The 26,483-nt window shown below is 39.9% G+C and overlaps 1 protein-coding gene across 1 annotated transcript in view; it reads left to right on the forward strand.

Annotated features, from left to right (window-relative positions):
• The window catches only part of LOC139712942 (ATP-dependent RNA helicase dhx29-like), a 33,296-nt gene extending 7,033 nt beyond the window's left edge, over window positions 1–26,263 (forward strand). Inside the window, exons 7-32 of the mRNA XM_071624723.1 lie at window positions 636–762; window positions 1,588–1,824; window positions 2,295–2,460; window positions 2,716–2,839; window positions 3,238–3,339; window positions 4,865–5,014; window positions 5,257–5,306; window positions 5,759–5,795; window positions 6,447–6,608; window positions 7,481–7,606; window positions 8,335–8,478; window positions 10,124–10,300; window positions 11,490–11,636; window positions 12,778–12,816; window positions 13,508–13,597; window positions 15,226–15,365; window positions 16,230–16,403; window positions 16,855–17,059; window positions 17,829–18,053; window positions 18,773–18,909; window positions 19,870–19,960; window positions 23,503–23,725; window positions 24,260–24,426; window positions 24,701–24,832; window positions 25,599–25,695; window positions 26,208–26,263. Coding sequence (XP_071480824.1) covers window positions 636–762; window positions 1,588–1,824; window positions 2,295–2,460; window positions 2,716–2,839; window positions 3,238–3,339; window positions 4,865–5,014; window positions 5,257–5,306; window positions 5,759–5,795; window positions 6,447–6,608; window positions 7,481–7,606; window positions 8,335–8,478; window positions 10,124–10,300; window positions 11,490–11,636; window positions 12,778–12,816; window positions 13,508–13,597; window positions 15,226–15,365; window positions 16,230–16,403; window positions 16,855–17,059; window positions 17,829–18,053; window positions 18,773–18,909; window positions 19,870–19,960; window positions 23,503–23,725; window positions 24,260–24,426; window positions 24,701–24,832; window positions 25,599–25,695; window positions 26,208–26,263 — 3,525 coding nt within the window. The remainder of the gene's footprint in view (window positions 1–635; window positions 763–1,587; window positions 1,825–2,294; window positions 2,461–2,715; window positions 2,840–3,237; window positions 3,340–4,864; window positions 5,015–5,256; window positions 5,307–5,758; window positions 5,796–6,446; window positions 6,609–7,480; window positions 7,607–8,334; window positions 8,479–10,123; window positions 10,301–11,489; window positions 11,637–12,777; window positions 12,817–13,507; window positions 13,598–15,225; window positions 15,366–16,229; window positions 16,404–16,854; window positions 17,060–17,828; window positions 18,054–18,772; window positions 18,910–19,869; window positions 19,961–23,502; window positions 23,726–24,259; window positions 24,427–24,700; window positions 24,833–25,598; window positions 25,696–26,207) is intronic.
• Window positions 26,264–26,483: the final 220 nt, after the last annotated feature.

Consider the following 26,483-nt stretch of genomic DNA (forward strand, 5'->3'; position numbering starts at 1 on the left):
GCTTTGTTTTGCTTCTTTCTGGTGTTTGTTGATTGTTGTTTGTTTTTTGCTTTACGATGCAATATAACAATTTCGCAAGCACAAGGTATGCAGTACAGTGTCTTACTTCATGTTATGTACTTCTCAATGCTTTGAAGCAGACCACAACAAAATGGTGTTGTGACTGTCACAGGAGCCACCACTGGTTATGTGAGTGTTTGTGTGTCCCCCTTGTGACAATATAAAAAAAATTTTGCAGTCCTTGCGATATTACATTTTCATTTCATTTTATGCGAGGTCATATGCACATTACACATGCTCTTGTGAATTACAAAATTAACACCCAGTTTCTTGGAAGATTGGTAGATTAAAGTAAGAGCTGGTATAGCTTCCTGCATAGCTTCCAAGGAGCTGCGATTAGGATTACGTGCAACAAGTAACAAGTATAAGAGCAAGGGCCTCCAATACGGGCAGTAGATGGGGGGGGGGGGGGAGAGACTTTGCAAAACTTATCCTCTGCAAATTTCAGTCCAAATTGACATTGCTAGACATTTTTTTCCCTATGATCCAGTCACTATCAGTTTTCTTCATGAAGTAGTTTCTTTGGTTTTTAATAGTGTCATTTGTTTTGCTGTCATATTTCCAATATGATATAGAATGACTACTACCTGGAGCTGTCTGCTCTCCTGATGGATGCCCAGGAACAGGCGGCCGATGCCAAGAAGAGGGGAGACGCCGGGAAGAAAAAGGAAGCGAGCGACAAAATTCAACACCTCGTCAAGAGTAAGTTTCCCCGTCTGACTCTGTACTATAAGAAAGTGGGCGCCAGACAAAGGGTTACTGTAACCTTAAACTGCTATGCTGTAAAGAAGTGATGCAAATTAGATTTTATGTCATTTCTTAATTGAAGACCATGATACCAGGAGGTTGGATATGTTTCCTTTTGACATTCATGCCCGGGAGTTTTCATGAAGTATTTATAAAGGGAGATGAAGAAAAGATGCTGCGGACTGAGAAGCTGAGAGAGCCTCGTGAGTGATACTGAAAATAATTATCAGACTGTAGGGGAAAATTTAGGTTATATTTCCTGAGATTGGTCATATCAGGATGGATTTAAACATGAATTAATCAGACAAAGAGACATTGGTCAAGATGAGATTGAGAGAGAAAGAGAGGAGGAGGAAGAGGAGGGATAGATGCAAATACCTGAACTTCCAAAGAGAAAAGTACATATCAGTAAAGAGGAGTGTTCTTTTCTGATGAGTTAAGATGATTTCTATATTGATGGAGAGACCGTGCATGAAAGAGGAAGTAGATGTGAGCAGTCACAAGAACCAGGATTCTAGAGGTCTTGACTGCCCATCACCAGGAGTGATTCAAGCTTGGACTTGAGTAAGGCTTGCTAGTACTTAGATCATTCCGTGTGGATGGACTTTGTCACAATTGGTATGCAGCATCACAGCTGATGCAAAATGAGGTTCCATAAGTCGTAATCCAGATGCAACTTGAAAAGTTGGCCCTCAGAAAGTGCTGAAGAAAATATAGACTGAAATGAAATATTATAATAGACCGTCAATCACTTATAGTTGCCTCTTTTCCTCTCCATAGCCATGGCCGAAGTGGAGGAGCATCCCCTGTTTGACCAACGGATGAAGCTGAAGGACATTCCAAGACCGGCAAAGTCCAAGGGGTCAGACCCCGAGCAGACTTCTGCACCAGGCACTTCTTCAGGTAACCTGCTGGAAGAAGAGGACTCCCCTGGAGCCTTTGCCCTCTTTGATGCTATGGAGGCTGAGGCAGAGGCTGCTACTCCTTCAAGTACAAAGAAGGTTTCAAAGAAAGCAGGTTAGTTTTGGGACACCTAATAAATCATCCCTTGTATCAAGTCAACCGTCATGTCAGTTTTCTATAAAAGAAAATGATTGTGTAGTGTATGTATCATTTGTCCTCAATAGCAGGTGTTCCTCTTTATTTTGTGAATGGACAAAAGTTTCAACATGTTGATTGTTGAAAAGTCATAGTTTATTTTTCTTCTGCTGGTAGATTTTAAATATATGTTTTGACTGACATGCCTAGGTATTAGATGCCACTTGCATATCATTTGCATACCATTTTCATATCAATAACTTAATTTAAGTAGACTCTCCTTCAGACCCTTTTTCTTGTTAACATTCAACTGATTTGCAGTTGCTCTTGGCATCCATGGTAACTGTTGCCCAAACACCCAAAGTTTGTACATCAGTGTAGAAAATTGCTCTACCCAATTATCAACTGCTCCTGAATCCTCGTCTCATCATTTACCTTTCTCCCTGAAGAGAATTCTGAGCCGCCAGATGTCAGAGACTTCTCCTACACCAACAAGGTGTGGACAGGGAAATCCCCCAAGCAGTTCCTGATAGATTGGTGCCGCAAACACCACCCCAGGGCGGCTCCGCCCAAGTACCAGAAGATACAGGTGCACAGCAATCTGTGGAAGTGCAAGTAAGTAGATACATGTGCAAATGCTTAAAGGGGTAATATAGATTGGCATTAAGTGTCTCCCATTAAAGTTGATTATTTGTTTATTTATTTCTGTTTTTTCATTTTTTGTTAGCTTTTTCTTCACTTATTCATTCATGTATGTGTTCGGTTATCATCTATTCATTAATTTTCAATTATTTTTCAATTGTCAAAGCAATGCCTTTATAGTTTTGTGATTATGAATTTTTTTTTTACTGATATTTTTGCTTGAAATAGAGTGACAGTGGACAGACCAAAGATGAGCCCTCTTGTGGTTACCACAGTGATCCTCACAGAGAACTCTACTGAGGCGCAGCATCTAGGCAGCGTCCATGCCTTGTGGCATCTCGCACGGGGACAGGTGAGCAGATCATGCAGGCTTTTGTGGCATTTTCTTACCTACTTGAGTTGAGGAAGAAAAAAAGGATTGAGTATTAGAGTGCTGTGTTGTACCATGAAGAGAATAATTCAAACTGTCAAATTTGATTTGCTCACTGGGTCTTTATCCATGCTTGAAATTAGAGAAAAAAGGTGCAAATGCAGTACCTTAAAATGCTTGCTTCTTGGTGCAGAAGTGAGATTAACATTATATGGTCATTATTAATTAGAACCAAGTTCGGACAAGAACCTTCTATATTTAAAGTCAATTCATCCCAAACCAAACAGCTTCCTATTAGAAAACAATATCATATCAAATTTATTTCATGTCCAAAGTGGAGATAGAGATGAACTTTCTAGACTTGGTTTTCTTTTCAATAGTCCATCCATCAGCTCTTACCCCCACCCTACCGGTCAGTCTGGCACGAATGGATGGATGCTGAAGCCAAGGCTAAAGAGGAGACAACCGAGAGAAAAAACAAGGTGAAAAAGTCTCAAGATTAGTGTGTGTGTATGTGTGTGTCTGTGTCTGTGTCAATGTCTGTGTCTGTGTATGTGTGTGTGTCTGTGTCTGTGTCTGTGTTTGTGTCTGTGTCTGTGTCTCTGTCTGTGTCTGTGTTTGTGTCTGTGTTTGTGTCTGTGTCTGTGTCTGTGTATGTGTGTGTGTGTCTGTGTGTGTGTCTGTGTGTGTGTCTGTGTCTGTGTCTGTGTCTGTGTCTGTGTCTGTGTTTGTGTCTGTGTTTGTGTCTGTGTCTGTGTTTCTGTCTGTGTTTGTGTCTGTGTCTGTGTCTGTGTCTGTGTCTGTGTGTGTGTCTGTGTGTGTGTCTGTGTTTGTGTCTGTGTCTGTGTCTGTGTCTGTGTCTGTGTTTGTGTCTGTGTCTGTGTCTGTGTCTGTGTCTGTGTCTGTGTTTGTGTCTGTGTCTGTGTCTGTGTCTGTGCACATGTGTGAGTTTACCCCATCCAGAATTGGTTTGTTTTCAGACCAACCAGCAAATAGTGTAATGTGTTTGAATGAATAGTAGATTCCTCATCATTATCAGTCAATGATGAGAAATGTTCTTCAGAAAGAAAAGTGAATGTTTGGATAATGATACAAAGCTGTCTGTAATTTTTGCACCTCAGTGCTGTAGACGAGCCCCCCAAATCAGAATTACTATTACCATTGGTATGAGTGACATTCCAGTGACATGTGTTTAGATATGACCTCATCATATGGTGGACAGAAAAAATATGTTATAAACCGAAACTATCCCAGTCACATGAAAGGGAAAAAGCTTGCGTAATGATGAACTGTGATCTTCTTCTTCTTCAAAATACTCCTCAACGTTCCATCTGGAACCAAACAAGAAGGAATGGGGAATGCGCGATGTTGCTCTGTTAGTACTCGTAGCTTGAGTCTTGGTTACGGAAAAAAATAGTTACTTGCAGCTAGTTTAAAAGTGTCGTTGTTGACTGTGCTCTGAATGTCCGGTGGTAATGAGTTCCAGTCCTTGATGGTACATGGAATATAGGAGTGTTTGAAAGTTGGTGGGTGGAGTATTAGATGAAAGAGTTTCCTGAAGTGCGTCTGGTGGCTCGTATAGCTGGACGCAGGTAGTCCAACACCGGCAGGGCCAAGTGCCCCCCCCCCCCCCCCCCCCCCAGGCTTTGTGCAACACACTGACCCTCGAAGCTTTCCTTCGAATCGAAAGCAAGTCCCAGCCTAACCCCTGCATAAGTTTTGTAGCACTGGTGGTTTGTCTGTGGTCATTGCATACCATTTTGGCAGCCCTTCTTTGGACTTTGCCAATCTCATGAATGTGTTCTTTGGTATGTGGGTCCCAGACATTAGAACTATATTCTACAATTGGGCGAACTAGTGTTGTGTAAGCAGTAGATTTGATTTGTTAAGTACATAACATTCAATTTTGACGGATAAATCTGTTTACTCGATTTGCAGATGAGGTAATTTTAGAAATATGGGTATCCCATTGAATTTTGTTTTATGTTTGTTATGACACTACACAAGCCCAGGGATCAGTTCGTGACCCAACTCCTGAAGCAAATCAAGTCTTCCCAGTCAGCTGCCACAGATGGAGAAGGTGCTCAGGATGCCAGAGGTGGGGATGAAGAGGAGGAGGAGGTAGAGAGCTGGGAGGATGCATGGGATGAAGATGAGGTAAACTGGTTTTCTTCTTCATTTATGTGCTAGAAAATTAATAGTTTGTGGTGATTTTCTTTACACATCTTTCCCTTTTTTAGATCACTAACCACAGGCTGACTGTCAGATAAGTTATCTAGTTATATTCAAATACTGTAATACCAGAAATTTGATTGCACAATATCGCAAAGCATTGAAGAAGTAAATCATTGTAATAGTGATTACAAAACCATACAATACAGTGTCATCAAAACCTGTAGAAGCACTTGAGGAAAAGACCTACCAATTTAAAAAAAGGGAATCTGAATACGTCTTTGACTTATGAACCAAAAGACAATGAGTCATCAATGCATCTTGCTTTTAAAAAAAAAAAAAAAAAGTATATATGAATGTGTATACAGTGCACTCCCGTTATAATGAGCACGGATATAACGAAATTCCTGTTACAATGAAATAAAAATTCAGGCCCCGACATTATCGGTCTATGTATTTTTATTGTGTATTCGTTCTGTTATAACGAAATTTCAACATAGCGAAAGAAAACTGCCGGTCCCAAGGACTTCGTTATAACGGGAGTCCACTGCATATATATGTGCATGTAATCATAGTGTTAAGTGCAGCGTGCAGCCGTTGTTAAGAAATTCAGTTTTTCTTCCATGACCCAGTTCTTGTTATATATATTTGTCATGTTTGGTTTTGGTTCCGACTACTGCAGGCAGACACCAAACCAGTCGGCCATCGACCCAGAAATAAGACTGTCAGTCATAGTCAGCTGCAAAGAATACTCAAGAAGAATCAGGTGAGTGTCGCTTTGCCATTGTATCAGTCTGAAGGGAGGGGAAAATTAAGTTAAGTTTGAGATGCAAGTAGATAAATGGTCACATAGGAGGAAGTCCTCATGGGAATGGACCTCTGTTCGTCTATTCGCAAAGGAGTAAAGTCATTTTATGTTGTTTAAAGTTTGGCAAGCTTAGCTATATACAATGCCATTCTATGTTTAAGTTGACCTTTAGAGATTTTGTAAAGTCAAATGCACAGAATGGTACAAGTTTTAAAAAAAATGATTGGACGTAAAATAAGGAGTTTGGATTTTTTTTTTTCTTTTAGCAGCAAAGTGACATTGGTTGTAATCACTTGTGTCATACATTCACCATTCTCTCATTGGATTGTACAAAGATATGATCAAGATATCATGTTTTGGGTTGATGAGTTGGCAACTGCACCTCTGAAAGTCATCATCACATACATTGTAGTTATTACAACACAACGATAAGTTGAGGAAAAAGAGACAAGCTATCTATTCCTATTGCATTTCAAAGTATTAAGATTTAGTGAAGATTTGTGAGCAGAGCAATTGGCTCTTGATATGATGACATGAATATGAGTAATTAAATGATGTTTATCATAATTCGATTTTCTCCTTATTTGTTTCTTTTTTGGTCATGCACAGAGCTCAGCTCAGCATCATAAACTGCTGAAGGTGAGAGAAACACTTCCTGTCTTCCACCGCAGGGCGGAGTTCCTGGAGAAGGTGCACAGGGACTCCATCGTCATCGTTGCCGGGGAGACGGGAAGCGGGAAGAGCACCCAGATTCCTCAGTTCCTACTGGAGGTTTGTGATCAGAGAGGATCTTTGGTTTATGGCGGGATGTTGTGGCCCTCAAGGTCACTGGGCGTGATAGTCAAGGGAGGAGATGAGACGGCCTCTGTCAGAAAATGAGTTCACTGATTTAGACGATAACAAATGGTTTTTGGAAGACAGGACAAGATTTGTCCAATCGTGCCCATTTAACATGTCAAAAATAGTGATCATGTGAAAGGGGCTTTACAAGGATGGCAAGACAGTCAAGGGAGAAGGATAAATTTTCTGTTACCTGTAGTGTTTTTTGGTCAGATGCAGAGCTTGGATGTTACAGATCTAGGCTAGTGCAGCTTCATATTTGTCCCCCCCCCCCCCCCCAAAAAAAAAAAAAAAATACTAAAACAAGACAGCCAAAATAGTCAACTTGCACAGTGTGATGACAAAGAATTTGATCAGTGGGTTTGGGTTATTTTGTTTGTTTGTTTGTTATGCACCATCACACACACGAAGAGGATGCATACAATTGATCATCCTTCATTTTCTTATGCAAGCAGATATTTGAAAGCAGGGCTTCACATGAGCAGAACATGGCCACATACTGGACTGTGACATACTTCAAGCACATGCCTACTCACACAGCAACAGTACATAAAGACATGCAAATAGTCAAACACATTTATTTCATATCTGTGGAGGTAATCTATGCCAAAGTAGACATTGCAGCAATCCTTGAAAGAGAGAAACTAACACAAAACAGGTTTCAAAGAAATTTAAAACCTGAATTTCGTTCTTGTCTCCATTTTTTAATCTGTGGGTGGTCGAATACGATTGTTGATTATTTTGGGTTTGTGTGGACATGTTGTGATTGAAAAAAAAATGAATCCTCATCTTGTTGGTTTCAGGATCTGGTAAGGTCAGGCAAGGGTAGTAATGGCCTCGTTGTATGCACCCAGCCACGAAGAATCTCAGCCATGAGTCTGGCCCGAAGAGTCTCTGAAGAGATGGGCGAGAGGGCACCAGGGTCAAAGGTACTGCACCATAGACATGTCACTTAATACTTTGTTTTTGTCTTTGTCAAAGTAAAAGAGTATTACTGGGATCCAACAGTGCACTGTTTCATCCATGCAGTCCTTGAAATCACATTAGAATTGATAATCACTTGCACAACAATGACTTTAGGTCACATCGCACTGAGTTGTATGCATGTTGGAATGGTAGTGTTATTCTACACGAGTGAAGTGGAACGTAATGGAAGGCATGAGGCTAGTTGCCCAACACGGACAACCGAGATTGCAACCAGGAACTTTACGACCAGGTCCACATAACATGTGAAGATTGCAACCAGGAACTTTACGACCAGGTCCATTCCACCAAATGATAAACCAACAGGTAAAATGATAACTGGGACTGGGACAATTTTCCCCCAGAACACTGACATCACCCACTAACATAAACAAACCAGGATAATAACTTCCCCTTCCCACATGTGAATCTTGAGGTCCCTGGTAAGTCCCGTGGAAGAAGCAATTGTGCCCCAAGGCAAGACACTTTATCCCAATAGTACCTTGTTCGTAATAGGATTATGGTATTGAAAGCCATCTGTCCTGTGTTCCTTGCTTACGAGCAGTTAATTGCTTCCATAGGGGGCCACATAAACTAAATCCAAACTCAAGGAAACATACCAGTTTCATAGGATCAAAGTCACTTCATGAACAGTGTCAGATTACAAGCCATTCCTGTGATCACATGACTGTAGGACACCCTCTGTGGCTACCAGATCAGGCTAGAGTCGAGGCAGACGCGCACCACGAGGCTGCTCTATTGCACCACCGGGGTTCTACTACGCAAGCTGCAATTGGACCCCGCCCTGAAAGATGTCTCACATATCGTCATTGATGAGGTACTTTAAAATGTATATTGGCTGTAGTTGATGCAATATTAACAAGCTGTGATCAGATCGATCATGAAAATGGTGTTTATTGTCATTTGTATCCCAAACAATTTCAATAGCTTAAAGTGATGAGAAGCAATTAATAGCATGTGAACAAATACAGTGGTGGCTGTAGTAGAAATAGTAGAAGTAGTAGGAGGAGGAATATCAATAGTAGAAGTAGTTGTAGTGGCATCATTGTAGTATATTGATAATAGTAGTAGAAGTGGTAGTTGTAGTAGTAGTAGGTATTAGCTGTAGTACTTTGACTACTAACAATATCAACAGTATTAGTGGTAGTAGTGGCGGTAAGAGTAGTAATAGTAGTAGCAGTAGTAGTAGCAGTAGCAGTAGTAGTTGTAGTGGAAAGAGATTTCACATTACAGATAGCTTTAGTATTGTATGAGTAGTGTCAGCTTTAGCAGGAACAGAAGCAATAAGGTACAGTGTATTTGAACTGTATGAAAGTATTCCGATTGCAGCATTATAAACGGGTGTTGAATTGTTAAATTCCCATAAAATTGTATCTGTGATAGTGGCACCATACTGATGCCATCTGCAGAATCGAAAGTGGCAGGTAAAGCTAAAGTAGCATGCCATATTAACATCAGCAGCTACCACAGGAAAAAAGCTGTAAAAAGAAAAGGCCATGCTTAACCCTAAAGGGGCCGGGCTTTTTTGGCTATGCTCAGACCGGGGGGGATGGATTCCGCCCCCCCCCCCCCGAGATCTCGGCCATCGGTGTTGCGATCGCGATGAAATTTTGCATGCGTGAGACCCGCGTCATAATCTACAAGATTGTGTCATAAGATTTTTTGAAACAATCAATTTCTAATTTTAATTAATTAATTATGCAAATTAAGCTCAAGATCATATTTTAGCCTAATTAAAAGCATTGAGAGTCTAATTTTTGATCTGTAAATCTGTTTTAGCATATTCAACAATTGTACATCACAAAAACTTCCAAAATTCATTTCAATTCTTATGTATTTTATTGTTTTCAGAATTTCTTATGTTTTTCGTTGTTTTTCAACTTTTGTTTTTTCTTTGTCTTTTCATTGGAAATTGTCACTGACCACTTTTCTACCATAATTAGCACAAAACTAATCAATGAAAGTGATTAATTGTAAAAATAATCAGGTTTTTATGACTTTCATGACAGAGCACTGTTTTCCATAGGAAATGTACACAAAATCACAAAATTGTGCCCATTTTGGGGCGACATTCCGTTACAAAAATGGGCGTGGCTTCGCAAAAGTATGTGCGGACGTCGCAAATTTGATCTCAAAAGTTGCGCGAGACTTGAACAAACAAAGTCAAGAAGCCTCGCGACGAGGCTTTCTCGCGTTACAGAATTATAGCGCGAAACGTCGAGCGGATTCCGCCCCCCGGCCCTTTTAGGGTTAAAGGGACCTCCGGATGATTTTCAGATTTTTACATTTGAACAACTATAAATTAGTTAAACTGAGTATATAGTTTCATGGAGCTGTCAATTTATGTACCACATGATGTGAAATTATAAAAATCATCTGGAATGCCCCTTTAAATTCTTGATTTACAGAATTCTCATCTCAAATTTCTCACTTAACCCTGCCACTTTGCAACTCCTTGGCAGGTGCACGAGCGCAGCGTCCAGTCCGACTTCCTCATGGTCATCATGCGGAAGCTGGTCAGGGAGCGGTCCGACCTGAAGATGGTGCTCATGAGCGCCACCCTGGACAGTGAGAAGCTCTCCGCCTACTTCTACCACTGCCCCATCGTCTCCATCCCAGGCAGGACCTTCCCTGTCCAGGTATTTAACCCTCTAGTGCTATTGAGTGGTAAATGGCACAGAAAACTCCCAGTGTTGAACACACTGTCCAAAGTCCCTGGCACAGAAAGGGTTAAAGGGATGGTATAGTTTCATCTGAGACCTGGCTACAGGTTTCTAACTTTCTTAGATGAGATAATGACAAACCTCTCATAAGATATGAAACAGCATGTATGTAATTCTAAGAGGAATTCAACATTTATTTGATGAAAGTTTGTTTTGAAATGGCCAAGATATCCAAAACAAAGCGATCGTAATAAAATTGACAGGCCACGACTTTTATTAGAATATCTTTGTTTTACCTTGTTTTTTGACATCTCAGTCATTTGAAAACCAATTTTCATCAAATAAATTTTTGATTCCCCTTAGAATTGTATGCTCTCTAGCATTTCATAGAGTGGTTTCTGAATATCTCGCAAAACGTTACAAGCTGAATCCTCACCACAACCAGTACTGTACAGTCCCTTTAACCCTCTGAGTGCTATCAAGTGCTGATTGGTACAGAAAACCCCCATAGTTTTGTACACACCACTCAAAGTCCTTGGAATAGAAAGGGTTAATAGCAGTCACCTTGACCATATGTCTACAATCAAGCAAAAGCTATCTGATTTTACTGTGTTTGTACATATATCATTTGTCAGTTATCAACCAAGGAACTAAAGATAGAATGCCATACCTGTGAAGGTTTTGTTGTGATTAAATTTATTCATTCTCCGCACATCATTTAAATCACTAGGATATTTTACTGTGTGTGTGTAAATTGAATGGTTGGCAATCAAAGAATGTAGATCGACAATGGTTCTGTAATCTTTATGTTTCTCTTGTACAAACTGTTATATGCATGTGTGTGGGACAGCTACAATGTTAAACTAGACTTTGAAAACATGAAACAAATTCTGACAGAACAATAGAGTACCAAAATGTGATGTCATAACCATTCATTGCCATGGAAACTGGTTCAAACAACCTCACCAGACCTCAGTGCTTACCGGTATGTGCACATCTGCTTCCAACCCAAGCTTTGACAAAAGAGTGCAACATTACCACTTAGGTACTCTATAGCCTTGCCTTGCAACAAGATGATAATTCTATCCAGCAGTCATAGGAAATTGCTCCTTAATCATCATCCCATAGCTGACACGCATCCTCCATCTTTGATCCTTGGTTGCAGGTGTATCATCTGGAAGATGTAGTGGAGCAAACCAAGTATGTTCTTGAGAGCGACTCGCCCTACGCCCTGAGGTATGAATCGCTGGCGTCGGAGGACAGTGCTACGGTTGCCGTGACAACAAAAGGGGGCGAATCCAAGCAAGTCAAGGTAGCGTGGCAGATTGGTCTGAAATGTGTATGACCGTTTTAAAAACAGATGAGTTGATTTGAGATGGCAGCCGCCTTTTTTATGCCTATGCAACGGAAGGTGATAGAAAATTGGTGGATATCACGAAAGAGAAGTCGTCTGGGCCCCATGTCATAAAAGATGTTAGGATAGCAACTCTTGCTGGAATGGCAACTTCCCATAGCAACAGCCAATTAGGAAGCTGGATTCTTGTCGTGACCATGGCAATTGCCATTCCAGCAAGAGTTGCTATCATATCAACTTTTTATGAAATAGGATCCTGGTGTATCTATATAAATACAGCTAATGTATGAACGTATGTGACAAACAAATCGATATACTGACTTCTGTTTTGTTTTGATTTTTTTTTTTTTTTTGGGTGGGGGGAGAATAAGCTGGTTCACAGTAACGATTTGAGCATGTGCAGATAAAGGTCATTGCAAACCTTTTGAAATTGACCTGTAATTGAAGTATTTGAAAAGCTGTATGGGTCCTTGTGAAAACTATGTTACAAATATTCATGTACATGAACTAGGTGCATATTCAAATGTCAAGGTGTAAGAGCCGTTCATGCAGCACTTTAATACATATAAATTACCATTTTTTCTGCTCGGCTGCTCTTCCATTTCAATGATTAATCCATGTTTTGAAAAGTCTGTGATTCAGAAGACATTGCAGGCCATTGCTACAACTATGTAGCTGTGATCTGGCTTATTCTTTGGTTTTTATATGTATATGAGATATTACAGGCAATGTAATTAGCCTCATTACTAGGTGTCATTATTTGGCTTTGCAATGTAATTTAGCAGCATAGATTGTAGTTTGCCATGCAATTGAGATTTGAACTGCCATTCCAAATTAGACATCCGCAGCACTTTTACAAAAATGGCAACAAAGATTAGAATGTGAGGCAGTCTATCCTTTCTTTAAAGTGGGTTTCTGCCCATAACTTTCTGTTCAAATAAGGTAGGCATTCAATTCTTAGGTATTCCTGAATAAAATCATCATAACAGCTTACCATGATGTTCCTGTAGATGTTCAAATGTTTTGTCTCATGGTATTTGCCTATTTGTTACAATTAATTTTATTTCCATACCTTTATTTTAATGTTTTCCACATGTAGCTGGCTTGGGAGACCAATGATGTGAATAATATGGATGAGGTAAGCAAAACAAATTTTGAAAAAAGAGAGATTTCTTCAATATTCAGTTTGACAATAAGTGTAGATTCTATTCAACACTTTTGTGATATGATCAGAAGGCAGTGAGGTGGCTCAGCTGGTAGCGTATCTGCCTTTCAATGATATGGCTCAGGTGCAGGCTTGGGTGTGAATCCTAGCAAGTCTTGTTGCGAAATGTTGTATGTAGATGCAACCACTCTGTTCCTAAGACAGGACATTAAAAATGGAGGGTCCCCTGTGTGAGAGTTCACAACCCAAGCATGTAAAAGATCCCGCTTCACTGATTCATCACAAAGGAGCAGGGTGCATAAACCGGTGATGTGGTCCACCCCAAGTACATATATCTGGACCCCGTGGAAGACCAGTAGCAATATGATAGTACAGCTGAATATGGGCTGTCCAGTCATCCTGTCCTGTACAGATGGAAAATGACAACATAATGAGATCAAAAGTTACACATTGCAGGGATGTGAAATGCAGACTATATTCATATTTATTTTTGGCTGAAAATGCTTTTGTTTGAGAAAAAAAAAGGACAAAAATGTGGGCTATGTGGTGAGAGGAATGTCAACTCAATGCTGTTTGTATGCTCCAAGATCTTGTGTACAAGCCTGCTTTTGTTTTGGGTAAATGTGGATATATTCATGTTTACCATTGTTCACCCTAACTCCAGAGTGGTATAGATCCCGACACATACAGCAAACGCACACGGCAGGTGATAACCAGACTAAATCCAGACATCATCAATATGGACCTTATCGTGGTGAGTGCAGCACATTACCATTGTTTACTTTAGCTTATTCTGTTTGTCGAGTACTGTATGTGCCAAATATTTTGCGAGGTTATTATTTTCCTAATTTTGGCAGTCAGGTGCTAGTTGTATTTGTGAAATTAAAGGCACATGAAAATAATGTCTCTGGTCCCGATGTGAATGTGACGCACACATATACATTTCTACGTTCAGTACAGTACTCCACGATCACAAATTGAACCACTTGCAAAATTTGGGAAGTCCCAATTTGTGAAAATTTAGACTCACTGAATATATGGCGTATACAGTGTGTTGCCAAAAGAGAACAATTATGATGAAAAAAAAAAAACTCAGTTTTTTTTCCATTGACGAGATGAGCAGCTTTTGTGTTCGAATTGATGAAACTATTTTTGTTAGTTTTCATGTGCTAGAAACACTTGTATTTGTACCATAGCACAAATCTTTGACCCAAGTTGATTGTAAGTGGCATGCTGTGATCTGAGATAAATCAGATGGTCAAAGTGTTTCAAGGATTTGCATTATGATTTGAATAATACGGCAGTCAATATTTCTTATTTGAACTGAACAATAATTCATACTGTATGCGCCATATAGTTAGCGAGTGTAATTTTTTTTTTTTTTTTTTTTTTTGGGGGGGGGGGGGGGTAAACAAAACTTTCTTACAATTTCATGGATGGTTAGATTTGCTATCATGTGGTACAGCAAAGGACAGAGAAGTCCCAAAATGTGCACATCCAATGCACGGAAGGGGCCAAGACATATAGACCTACTACGTGTAAAATGTATCATCACATACATTTTTCATGTACTGTGTACTGTGTGCCGGTACATGTTCAGGTGTGTGCCAAATCGGGATCAGTGTTAATATTTTTGCGTGTTGTCAAATTTGTGTGTAGCACCACTATGCGAAATTCATGTAAATAAAAACCCCGCAAATATATGGCATACTCGCTACTGCCACAAGAAATATACAACCTCATATCACTTGCTGGCCACATGCATAGGCTCACACAGAAATCAATCAAGCTGGCTAGCAATTTACTACAGCTGTGGAGTGGCTGAAATGCAAATAAACAATGTCAGTATTAAAGTCGTTTTCCTATAAACTCTCAGCGGGCAAAACTTTTACATAGGGGCAGTGCTTACAAGTTTACAATACTAACATGGTCAAATGTTGTTGCCTCTATGTCATTCTTTGATTTATGTTTAGTATTAATGCCATCAAAATGGAATTCAATATGCCTGGGATTTTAGAAGGTATCGATAATTTAAAGAATTAACTGTCCTGTTATTCTATACCATTCTCATCATGCAGCAGTCATATAACTTTTGGATGTTATAGATAGAACTAATAAAAGAGAATGCAATGCATAATACTGGTACATGTTGTGCTACCAAGCAGTAATCTGGTCTGATGCTAATGTGCGTGGAGAGGGAGAAAAAAACAAATGCTGATTTCATCATGACCTTGGTCTATACAGCTTACTGCAACAGTTGATGGCTCACTGCAACATTTTCACGGAATGCACCACACTTTGACATGGTGCTTACCAACTCTTGTGCTGTTTGGCAAAGCAGAGCGCTAGCTCTTGATCACTCTTTCCTTGGCATATCAACAGGAACTCTTGAAGTACTTGGAGAATGTGCCCACATTCCAGTCAGTAGAGGGAGCTGTGTTAATATTCATGCCAGGCTTGGCCCATATACAGGAGCTGTATGAGCTGCTCCAATCGGATCCCATGTTCTCCAGGCCGGACAGGTATTTAGCAAACTCTAAAGTTGTAATCTATGGTAATCACAAGTATGGTTTTATATACTCGGCGTTGCCTTTGCAGAGTGAACACTTCTTTTTCTGGAACACCCTTGGTAATTCTAGATGCTGGTATTGCCAAGTGCCATACCACGCTGTAGACATGGGTCAATCAAGATGTTATAGATAAAGCACTCTTTCTGAGGATGCACTGGTCAGGAAGATGATATTATCACAGCTGCAATCCTTCATTGCGCGAGCAAGAACAAACTCCATATACTACATTCAGCTGTGGCTGTACCCAAACGTACACAACTTTGATAATAAAGTAGATTCTTAATGTAGATAATCAGAAGCACTGAAATGAGTATTAAACATCCACGCTCTTTAATTTTTGGCTGATACATGGGAGTGCAAAAAGTGGGCAGCAAAAAGTGGGCAGCAAAAAATCAAAGCTGCACTGCGTGTTATCTTGTGGCAGATTTTACTGATAGCTGTGTGCAACTGTGAGGTGCACACTGCATGAACCCAAACAAATGCTGTGGTTCACTGGGTCATCTGCACAACCAATCGAAGAGAGGTTTCATTGTATGGCAATAATACAAAGTTTTACCAGCTGATATCATAGTTCAAAGACCCATTTTATGAAACAATGCGCAGATTTAAGTTTGTAATGTTGGTGGAGATGCAGCTTACTCTCAGATATTCACAATGTCCTGCGACGTGCATTCAGCTAAGTCTCGTGCATCTTGCACCATAGCAAATACCCATTTGCAGTGCACTGCATCTCCACTACCACAATTTCACCTGTGCATTACTTGATTGAAACCTCTTGTACTTGGGATCAAAACTGCACTTTCCTATTCCCATCAGGTACGTCGTTCTTGCTCTCCACTCCAACCTGTCCTCCGAGAACCAGAATGCAGCCTTCAACGTGCCTCCACCAGGCGTGAGGAAGATCGTCATAGCAACCAACATCGCTGAGACGGGCATCACCATCCCAGATGTGGTCTTTGTCATAGACACGGGCAGAGTCAAGGAAAATAGGTCCATACACTTTGTTGCATGTTTTTATTTCTGCAAAGTATATCAATTTAAGCATCGAAGGTGTACATGTTCATTGATTTTGTTCACAAATAACATCAAATACATGTATATTACTGTATAATGCTAAAATTAATTATCTTTTTTTTTCTTGAGGTTTACTTCAAAATTGTTAATGAATATCAAGTGCTACGAAAGACAAGAACAATACACGGCATCTGAACAGTGATATGAATATATAATGTTGTGTATTAACTCATTTCATCTCTGAATACTGTGTGAAACCCTTGTATTCAGTTGGACATTAGTCTATGTTGCATAGCTAGATTTCTGCATTAATGTTTTTTTGTTGCTGCATATAATCATCACTAATTATAAAACCTAGAATTGATCGTAAACCAAAACAAATTTGCAGATGATAGGACACTTTGCATATTTATATCGGCACTGGCAGGTACAACGAACGTAGCCAGATGAGCTCATTGGAGGAGACATTTGTGAGCAAGGCGAGTGCCAAGCAGCGCCAGGGCCGAGCCGGTAGAGTGAGGGCGGGCTTCTGCTTTCGTCTGTACACCAAGCATCGCTACAGCGCCATGCGACCTTTCACACAGCCAGAGATCCAGCGAGTAGCACTGGAGGAACTCTGCCTACACATCATGGTGAGACACGCTCAGACAGATTTCACATGTTTAGATTATGAAGACTTTATTCGTTGATGTCATGCCAAAATATCACAATGTATTGTTTGGTATCATTTGCAATTCATTTGCGTGGAAATCGTCTTCCGCAGGAGAATATCCCGGATTGTTTTACTCATAGGAGAATGAAATGACTTGTTTGCAATCACTTATCAATCCATGTTTATCTAGTCAATGATTAGTTGTGAATAAGCTCTTACGACATTGAAACTTTAAATATGTGCGTATTACCACGGTCAGAAGGACTGACTAGATTTCATCATTGAAGGTAAGAGTCATGGGATACTATAGGGAGGCAAAATTATGCATTTCAAGCAGTAATCCCAAAAATGTATTTATCAAATTTTTTATATGCTGACAAGCTATGATAGTATATATTGTCGTGCGTATGGCAGATTGTCGTTAACACGCTTCCCCACACATGGCAGATTGTTGTTGAGCTGCTTCCCTGCACATGGCAGAATGTTGTTAACCCTATGTGCACTCCCACACTCTAACGACAATCTGCCATGCACAGGGAAGTGTGTTAATGACAATCTGCCATGCGCATGACGATATATTCTGCAAAATGTTGCACTATGACAATAAACTGCATTTGCCTTTGTGATTGAGAGAGATTTAATTTTCCACTTGTTTATCGTGTATCTGTAAGAACTCGCTATTGAGGTGAGATGTGTTGTAAAATCTTTCTTGTGTATTATGGTATTTCCATCCCATCATCTTCACCAAGAAATGTTCCCTTGGTGACCCGGAGGACTTCCTCAAGGATGCCTTGGACCCTCCCCTGCCTCAGGCCGTACGGGCATCAATGGCACTCCTCAGGGAGGTTGGGGCGTGTCTCGCCCAGAGCCCCACCCTCACCGCCCTGGGTCAACACCTGGCGGCCCTGCCCGTCAACGTCCGCATCGGCAAGATGCTCCTCTTTGCTGCCATCTTTGACTGCCTGGAGCCAGTGGTGTGTGGAAAAACTCCTTATCTAGTACACACATTCTTCTTTAACCCATTAAGGATGGGCTGATTTTGCTACAACATGCATTTCCCATAGACACTTGCCCCAGTATACTCGGGACTCGCCTCAGCAGGTTAATTCTTCCTCTCATGAAAATTCTAATCATGGAATGTTTGATGTGATTTGCCAGGCCAGAGATAGCACTACCTTACTCGCTTTCATTCCTGTTCTTATTCCATTCAATATTTCAATTATTTGGATGTACTTTTGTTTTGGTTTTTCTTCAATCAAGTGCAATAAGCCTGGAGATGTCAATAAACTGAATGATTTTGTCGTAGGCTTACGAAGGTCATGGAATAGCCTTGATTGAAATAGCATATGACTTCATTTATTGTGTCCATTTTCAGAGGCAACTTCAACAAGATCCTATTATGATTCATCAAAATTATCTTGTTTCTATTTTGTTTTATTTTTGTGTGATGAGATGCAGAATTAAAAAAAAGTTTTTGTGGGTTTTTTTTAACAAGGAAAGTCCTACTGTAACTACTGTGCAACAGTAAACCTAGAGTTGTGTGCGTTGGAGCCATTTTTCAACCATTATTCTGATTTATAAATCAAAGTGCCCCGTTAGTAGTAATGACGTACACAGAGATTGCCATACCACATGATTTGTCACATGGGATCAAAGCCATATGTTTGATTTGCAATTGTTCTGTGACTTGCAGGCAGTGATAGCAGCCGCCATGACGGACAAACCGCCATTCCTCGTCCCACTCGAGAAACGCAGCCAGGCTGACGCAGCCAAGCGAGCCATGGCTGTTGGCAACTCGGACCACATCACCATCTACAAGGCCTTTGCTGGGTGAGAATTGACCAGTGGTTGAGCTCCCAGGGCCAAATGGCTCAAAAAAATCAATTTGATAAGCTTCTTGTTATGAGTTGGTACCAGTTCACTGGTTACTATTCAGTTGCTAGTTACTGTGGCTGTTTATTTGGAGAACCATCGATGTGCGATTTGAATAGTGAGCATGAAATTTAGTGTGAAATTTGAGTTCAACACAGTTCTAGTTACTCTCAATATAAAATTTTAGACATTAAATACATCAATTCTTCATTTAGCCGAGCATGATGTGACTTATACCCCAAAACAACCAAGATGGAAAAATGCATTTTCTACTGCTGTTTGTGATGGAAACGTTGCACGAACCAATAAATGAATTGATATGCCTTTCTCTTCCATTTTGTATTGGTGCCGATTTCAGAGCAGCTATTCTAAAGATGTGGATAGCTGTTTAAACTGCACCATAGAGCGAAGAGGAGTTGAGATATGATAATCTTGGTTCCTGGTTTGGTCAGGTAGATGGGACATTGACCTCACTGTCCCATTACACTTGCATAAGCCACACATGATTGTTTATTATTTGTCATGATGATATTTCAAATTTGATATTCAAAACTACGTTCTGTTATCTTAATTGCTGACATTCTTTTCTTCAGCTGTTTTTATTTTTTTTTTATTGTGTATGTAAACACAAACTTGCAAAATAATCACAATTTCTTCCCTCAAACTTCTGTCTTGACTTAGCATCTTTAATGCTGCAGTACAAGAGTCACAGGAATTACTCTGAAATGTAGACAGTACCGATACAATTATTTGTAAATATGTTATATATTGTATAAAAAAGAAAAATTGCAGCAAACAAAAAACAACAACAACTGCAACAACAGTGCAAAGTGATTGAAAATTAGCATGGCAGACACATTCCCCAAAAGTAATGTCTTATTAACTTGCTTATTGTCTGCGATTGTGGTTGTTGCTCAGGTGGAAGGAGGCTTGGGGGAAGGGCAGAAAGGAAGAGGCTACCTTCTGTCGTGTGAACTTCTTGAGTAGGACAGCTCTGTTCAATATTCAGGTAAGACAGCTTGCCCTTTCAAGCTGCATGTGTACATGTAATACTGTATGAGATGCAATTTTTGCATACAGATATTCTCATGGATTGCTACTTGTCTGACATTTTATTATACCCCCGCCAAACGAAGTTTGAAGGGGGTATATAGGAATCAGCGGACGTTCGGTCAGGCGGTCGGGCGGTCGGTCGGGCGGTCGGTCCGTTGCAAATCTTGCGTCGCGAACTACTTCCTCAGTTTTCAACCGATTCCCATAAAACTTGGCACAGATGTGTGCCTTGGGTTGTAGATGTGCAAGACGTATTTTTTGACAGTACCCAAAAGTACGTTGCCATGGTAACGGCATATTATGGGCAAAAATGGGTACAAATCTTGCGTCGCGAACTCCTCCCACAGTTTTTGATCAATTTTTATGAAATTAGGTACAGATGTTCATCTGAATATGTTAATGTGCAAGACACATATTTCCGCAGTGGCAAAAAGTGCGTTGCCATGGTAACGGCATGTTATTGGTAAAATATAGGGCAAAATGCTTCATGGCAAAACTGCTTCATCAGTGTTCTTCCAATTCTCATGGAATTCATATTGAATGTTTGTCTTAGGATATAGGTCAGCATGGCACATTTCTTGACAGTGACAAAAAGTATGTTGCCATGGTAACAGCTCACATATTATGAGCCAAAATGATGGAAAATTTTGTGTTGCGAACTACTTCCTCAGTTTTTGCCCAATTTCCATGAAATTTGGCACAGATGTGTGCCTTTGGTTGTAGATGTGCAAGACGCATTTTTCGACAGTACCCGAAAGTACGTTGCCATGGTAACGGCATATTAATGGCAGAAGATCAAGGAAAGATCTTGCGGATTTAACTACTTCCTCAGTTTTTTGACCAAAGCTTATGAAATGTTGTTTGGCGGGGGTATAACCAGTCGCTGTAGCGACATTTCTAGTTTTTTTAGAAATCATATTTTTTTTGTGCTGTTGTTTTTTGCACATTTTAATGTTCTCACAGTGTTATTTTCTGCATTTTAAAGGCGATTCACGAAATTTGCAAAAATAAAACCACTGCGAACATTTCAGTTTGTACACTATACAATTAGTTTCCCCGACAGAAGTGAAAAACTCAGTAAATGAATGGGGAAAATCAGACAATGATTTCAAAGATATGATTTTCACAATTTTGATTTATTGCATGCCCTCTCCTGTCTAGTTGGGAACCCTACAACCATTTATGAGGTCACAATTGCAAACAGATCAATACAACAACAACAAAAAAGAGGATGAATTTTGCAAATGTTTATATATTGGGAAGGCCCATTCTGTCACCTTGTTTCTGAGATATTAGATTGCAAATATTCCAAACGCCTTTTAGAGTAGCTATGTTATGTATTTATTCAATGTAAGGAAAAGAAAATCATATTTGTGATATTTACCTACTGTATATATCTTGTCATTTAAATTTGCACTTGCTGATTGTACATGTTGCACATCGTTTGGGAGGAAACTTCTCCTTTAAACAGGATGGTATTACTGCTACTATTCTAGTTGAACCTGGTGATTTTTACAGATGAGTGAACATACTCATCAAACACTTGTCGTCTAAAAGATGGGGATAAAAAAATCAAAATCTGGTTTCTCACAAGACTACCTGGATATACAAGCCTACTGGCAAACCGTAGAACCGCCTGGTAGCATCACATACCAGGCAGGAATGCATAGCACATTACGTTTACCGTGCTTGACAAACTGTACAAGTGTATTTGTAGAATCAGTACAATGGTGCTCCTTTACTGACACAACACACAAGATTGCATGGTAATTTTTTTATACCCCCGCCAAACGAAGTTTGAAGGGGGTATATAGGAATCAGCGGACGGTCGGTCGGTCGGGCGGTCGGTCGGGCGGTCGGTCGGGCGGTCGGTCCGTTGCAAATCTTGCGTCGCGAACTACTTCCTCAGTTTTCAACCGATTCCCATAAAACTTGGCACAGATGTGTGCCTTGGGTTGTAGATGTGCAAGACGTATTTTTTGACAGTACCCAAAAGTACGTTGCCATGGTAACGGCATATTATGGGCAAAAATGGGTACAAATCTTGCGTCGCGAACTACTTCCTCAGTTTTCAACCGATTCCCATAAAACTTGGCACAGATGTGTGCCTTGGGTTGTAGATGTGCAAGACGTATTTTTTGACAGTACCCAAAAGTACGTGGCCATGGTAGCGGCATATTATGGGCAAAATTGGGTACAAATCTTGCGTCGCGAACTCCTCCCACAGTTTTTGATCAATTTTTATGAAATTAGGTACAGATATTCATCTGAATATGTTAATGTGCAAGACACATATTTCCGCAGTGGCAAAAAGTGCGTTGCCATGGTAACGGCATGTTATTGGTAAAATATAGGGCAAAATGCTTCATGGCAAAACTGCTTCATCAGTGTTCTTCCAATTCTCATGGAATTCATATTGAATGTTTGTCTTAGGATATAGGTCAGCATGACACATTTCTTGACAGTGACAAAAAGTATGTTGCCATGGTAACAGCTCACATATTATGAGCCAAAATGATGGAAAATTTTGTGTTGCAAACTACTTCCTCAGTTTTTGCCCAATTTCCATGAAACTTGGTACAGATGTGTGCCTTTGGTTGTAGATGTGCAAGACGCATTTTTTGACAGTACCCAAAAGTACGTGGCCATGGTAGCGGCATATTATGGGCAAAATTGGGTACAAATCTTGCGTCGCGAACTCCTCCCACAGTTTTTGATCAATTTTTATGAAATTAGGTACAGATATTCATCTGAATATGTTAATGTGCAAGACACATATTTCCGCAGTGGCAAAAAGTGCGTTGCCATGGTAACGGCATGTTATTGGTAAAATATAGGGCAAAATGCTTCATGGCAAAACTGCTTCATCAGTGTTCTTCCAATTCTCATGGAATTCATATTGAATGTTTGTCTTAGGATATAGGTCAGCATGACACATTTCTTGACAGTGACAAAAAGTATGTTGCCATGGTAACAGCTCACATATTATGAGCCAAAATGATGGAAAATTTTGTGTTGCAAACTACTTCCTCAGTTTTTGCCCAATTTCCATGAAACTTGGTACAGATGTGTGCCTTTGGTTGTAGATGTGCAAGACGCATTTTTCGACAGTACCCGAAAGTACGTTGCCATGGTAACGGCATATTAATGGCAGAAGATCAAGGAAAGATCTTGCGGATTTAACTACTTCCTCAGTTTTTTAACCAAAGCTTATCAAATGTTGTTTTGACCAAAGCTTATGAAATGTTGTTTGGCGGGGGTATAACCAGTCGCTGTAGCGACATTTCTAGTTTTACAGTTTGACAAATTTTTCATGATTTTTTTTTATTATGCATAGTCCCATGATTTTGTTCCACACTCAAGATGACAGTGTGTAGGTGCATTGATCGTTCCGGTGGGAATATTTTGCAATGAAACAGATTTTAACAACAAATTCTTGTGAAGATTGATAATGTGTGTTAAGTGCTAGCGTCCCTCTCTGTTTCTTGTCCATTGCAGGACGTAAAGCGGGAACTCATCCGCTTGGTGGAATCCGTGGGCTTTCTGCCCTCCGCGACCGACAAGGGCAAGAGTTTGGCGGCATCACAGTCCAGTCAGCAGTCTGTACAGAGCAGGATGGAGGTACTCGAGATCAGTAAGACGAAGTCATCCCGCGGCTACAAGGAGCTGTTTCCCCTCACCGAACCAAACATGGCCCTCCTGAAGGCCGTCCTGACGGCTGGTGAGACTGTCCAACAATCAGATTAATTTCCAACCAATCCACAAAAGATCCTCCTTTGCCAAAGAGGAAGAATGTTTGTAATCATTGTTTGGGGATGGGGAAGCAAAAAGGTAGGGAGAATTTGAGAGGCTTTGGACGAACAGCAATAATTTCTTGAAAGTCTGAAGATGAGTTCATCATACAACATGGCGTCGTTGTGCTCGATGTGAATATTCATTAAATGTAGACTGGGCATACATCTAGCTTACATGTTTTGCATCACATGTTTGATGATTGACAACACCATACAAGTAAAGCATCATCATCTACAATGTACCTGTGTGCAGAGAGTGGAGTCTCTATGTCAGAGAAATCAACATCCCCACTTTACAGCGTGCAAAATAACGATTAATAGAATAGATGCCCAAGGAGGATGATTAGACAAGGGTTCAAAAAAATAATCAGTGGAAAACAATATTTTGTCACTTTTCAGTCAAATTGGACATTTTGGGAGGTGTGTGCCATATATTAAGTATGCTTTGATGTTCCTTGTAGGTCTGTATCCCAATGTTGCCAAGACGACGTACAACCCTCCACCCCACAGAGTGCAGGATTCTGAGGTCGTCTGCCGGGCTGAGACGACCAAGGGTCCCGTCACAGCTCACCCCTCGTCGGTCAACCACAGGCTGGCTACCAATGGCTGGCTGGTCTTCTCAGAGAAGGTTGGTTCCTCTCTCACCAGTCCCGCAAAGTCCCATGTCACAGAGAGACATGTTGTATTATTATTGTAACAGTGATTGCAAATACCACATCAAGAGCTCATCAGTTATTGATTGTTGTTTAGGCATTGCCATGGAAACTGCAGTTGTCTTTTTCTATGTGAGATGATTCTCTGTGATAGGTATATACACATATTTTTGTTTACTGCGTATATGGAATACCCTGACCATACTCCCATCTCAGATGTTGTATGATATTTTTTTTTCGGGTCGGTAGGTGAAAACCTCCAAGGTCTCCCTCCGTGACAGCAGCCTGGTGACGCCGTACCCACTTCTCCTGTTTGGAGGAGAGATATCCGTTCACCACAGGGAGCAGGTCATTAGCATAGATGACTGGATCACATTCCAGGTATGTGCATATCGAGACACCTTGGCTCTAGTGGCATGTCATCCAACTGCAAATCGTAATATTTTATCGTTTCTTTGCTCTGTGAGAGGAGATAAAACCAGGATGATACCCATATTGCACATTTATTTTGTAGATTCTTTTTTTAAATACTGTATATATTCTATGCATGATTTTCATGAAAATATGATGAAAATGTACAACCTTTTCCTTTTCTTCATTTTGTTTCTGAATGACAATGCTTACCAGGTCTTTATGTGGGGAAGGATATACCATATGTCCCAAAATAAAATTACCAAAGTCACCTCCGCAATGATAACTTAAAAAATAGTGAATTAATCCAAATACAATTTCATGGTATGAAACTATAACTTAGTACCCACATCTTACAGAAAACCCCATCTGATTTGCTTCAGTAGTCAAAAGAGAAATGAAGATTTTTGTAGAACATGTCAGGAATCCCTTCCTTCCAAATTCTGTCCATTGTGTTCACACATCATGCAGTTCCAAGAGCATCCAAATGCTAAACTTGAAAGAATCAGATCCATGTATGACATGCTTTACAACTATCCACATTTTCTCTGTGACCACTTAACCACATTCAATGGGGTTTTCAGCAAAAGATGTTATATCTTTAGACACTGAAATAGAATTCAGACAGTTTTATCAGATTGGAAGTTATCAATGTGAAAATCCGATTGTAATTTTTTTGGGGGGACATACTGTATTTAGCCAAATAATTTTTTTTTAAAATCTCCTACTTTGAAAGGCATCTGCCAAGACAGCTGTGATCTTCAAGGAGCTGAGGCTTTTACTGAACGTCTTCCTAGAGAAGAAGCTCGCAAATCCATCTCTACAGATTCAAGGTGAGTACATTGTACAGTCTCCTTTTGCCAGCAATGGAATGGAAATATAGTTTAGTGGGAGATTTTTGGTAGGAGGGATTCAGTGCTAATGTGATGATACCAACCTTGATGATGGTGATGAAAATGATAATGATCATTTTTATAATTATAATAATAATAATGATGATGATGAAGATGATGATAATAATAATGATGATGATGATAATAATAATAATAATAATGATAATAATAATAATAATAATAATAATAATAATAATAATAATAATAATAATAATAATAATAATAATAATAACATTAACGATAATGGTAATAAAAATAGTAACAATTTAGTAGTAGAAGATGTAGTAGTAGTAGTAGTAGATATTACTGATAAGTCATTTGCTTGGGAATATCATAAAGCTTGTACCTAGTGATCACAAAGTAATATATAATTGCCTGTAGCCACTTCCACCACACATTGTTTTAAATGAGACCCTACTGAAGATACAATGTCATTATTTCCTTTGCTGCAGACGAGAAGCCAATCATGTCTCTCGTGGAGTTGCTGAAGGCAGAGAGGACAAGATAACAGAGGAGCTGGAAAGTTTGTGTGCATCTCATGGAGCCATGGGAGAATCGCTACAATGAATAGATATATTATATATATATGCAATGTAATCATGCCCTATCTAGTCATGTAATGTGATGTAAGGTTCATGCCAAGATTTCAATATGATTATTCCAATGATAGATCAAAGCTGGTAAATAAAAAGAAAAGGTATAATATAAGAATTATGTGATACATATGT

Source organism: Diadema antillarum, unplaced genomic scaffold (genome assembly GCF_040938485.1).
Source record: "Diadema antillarum isolate AM-2024a unplaced genomic scaffold, OU_Dant_1.0 seq00001878_RagTag, whole genome shotgun sequence".
NCBI lineage: Eukaryota > Metazoa > Echinodermata > Echinoidea > Diadematoida > Diadematidae > Diadema > Diadema antillarum.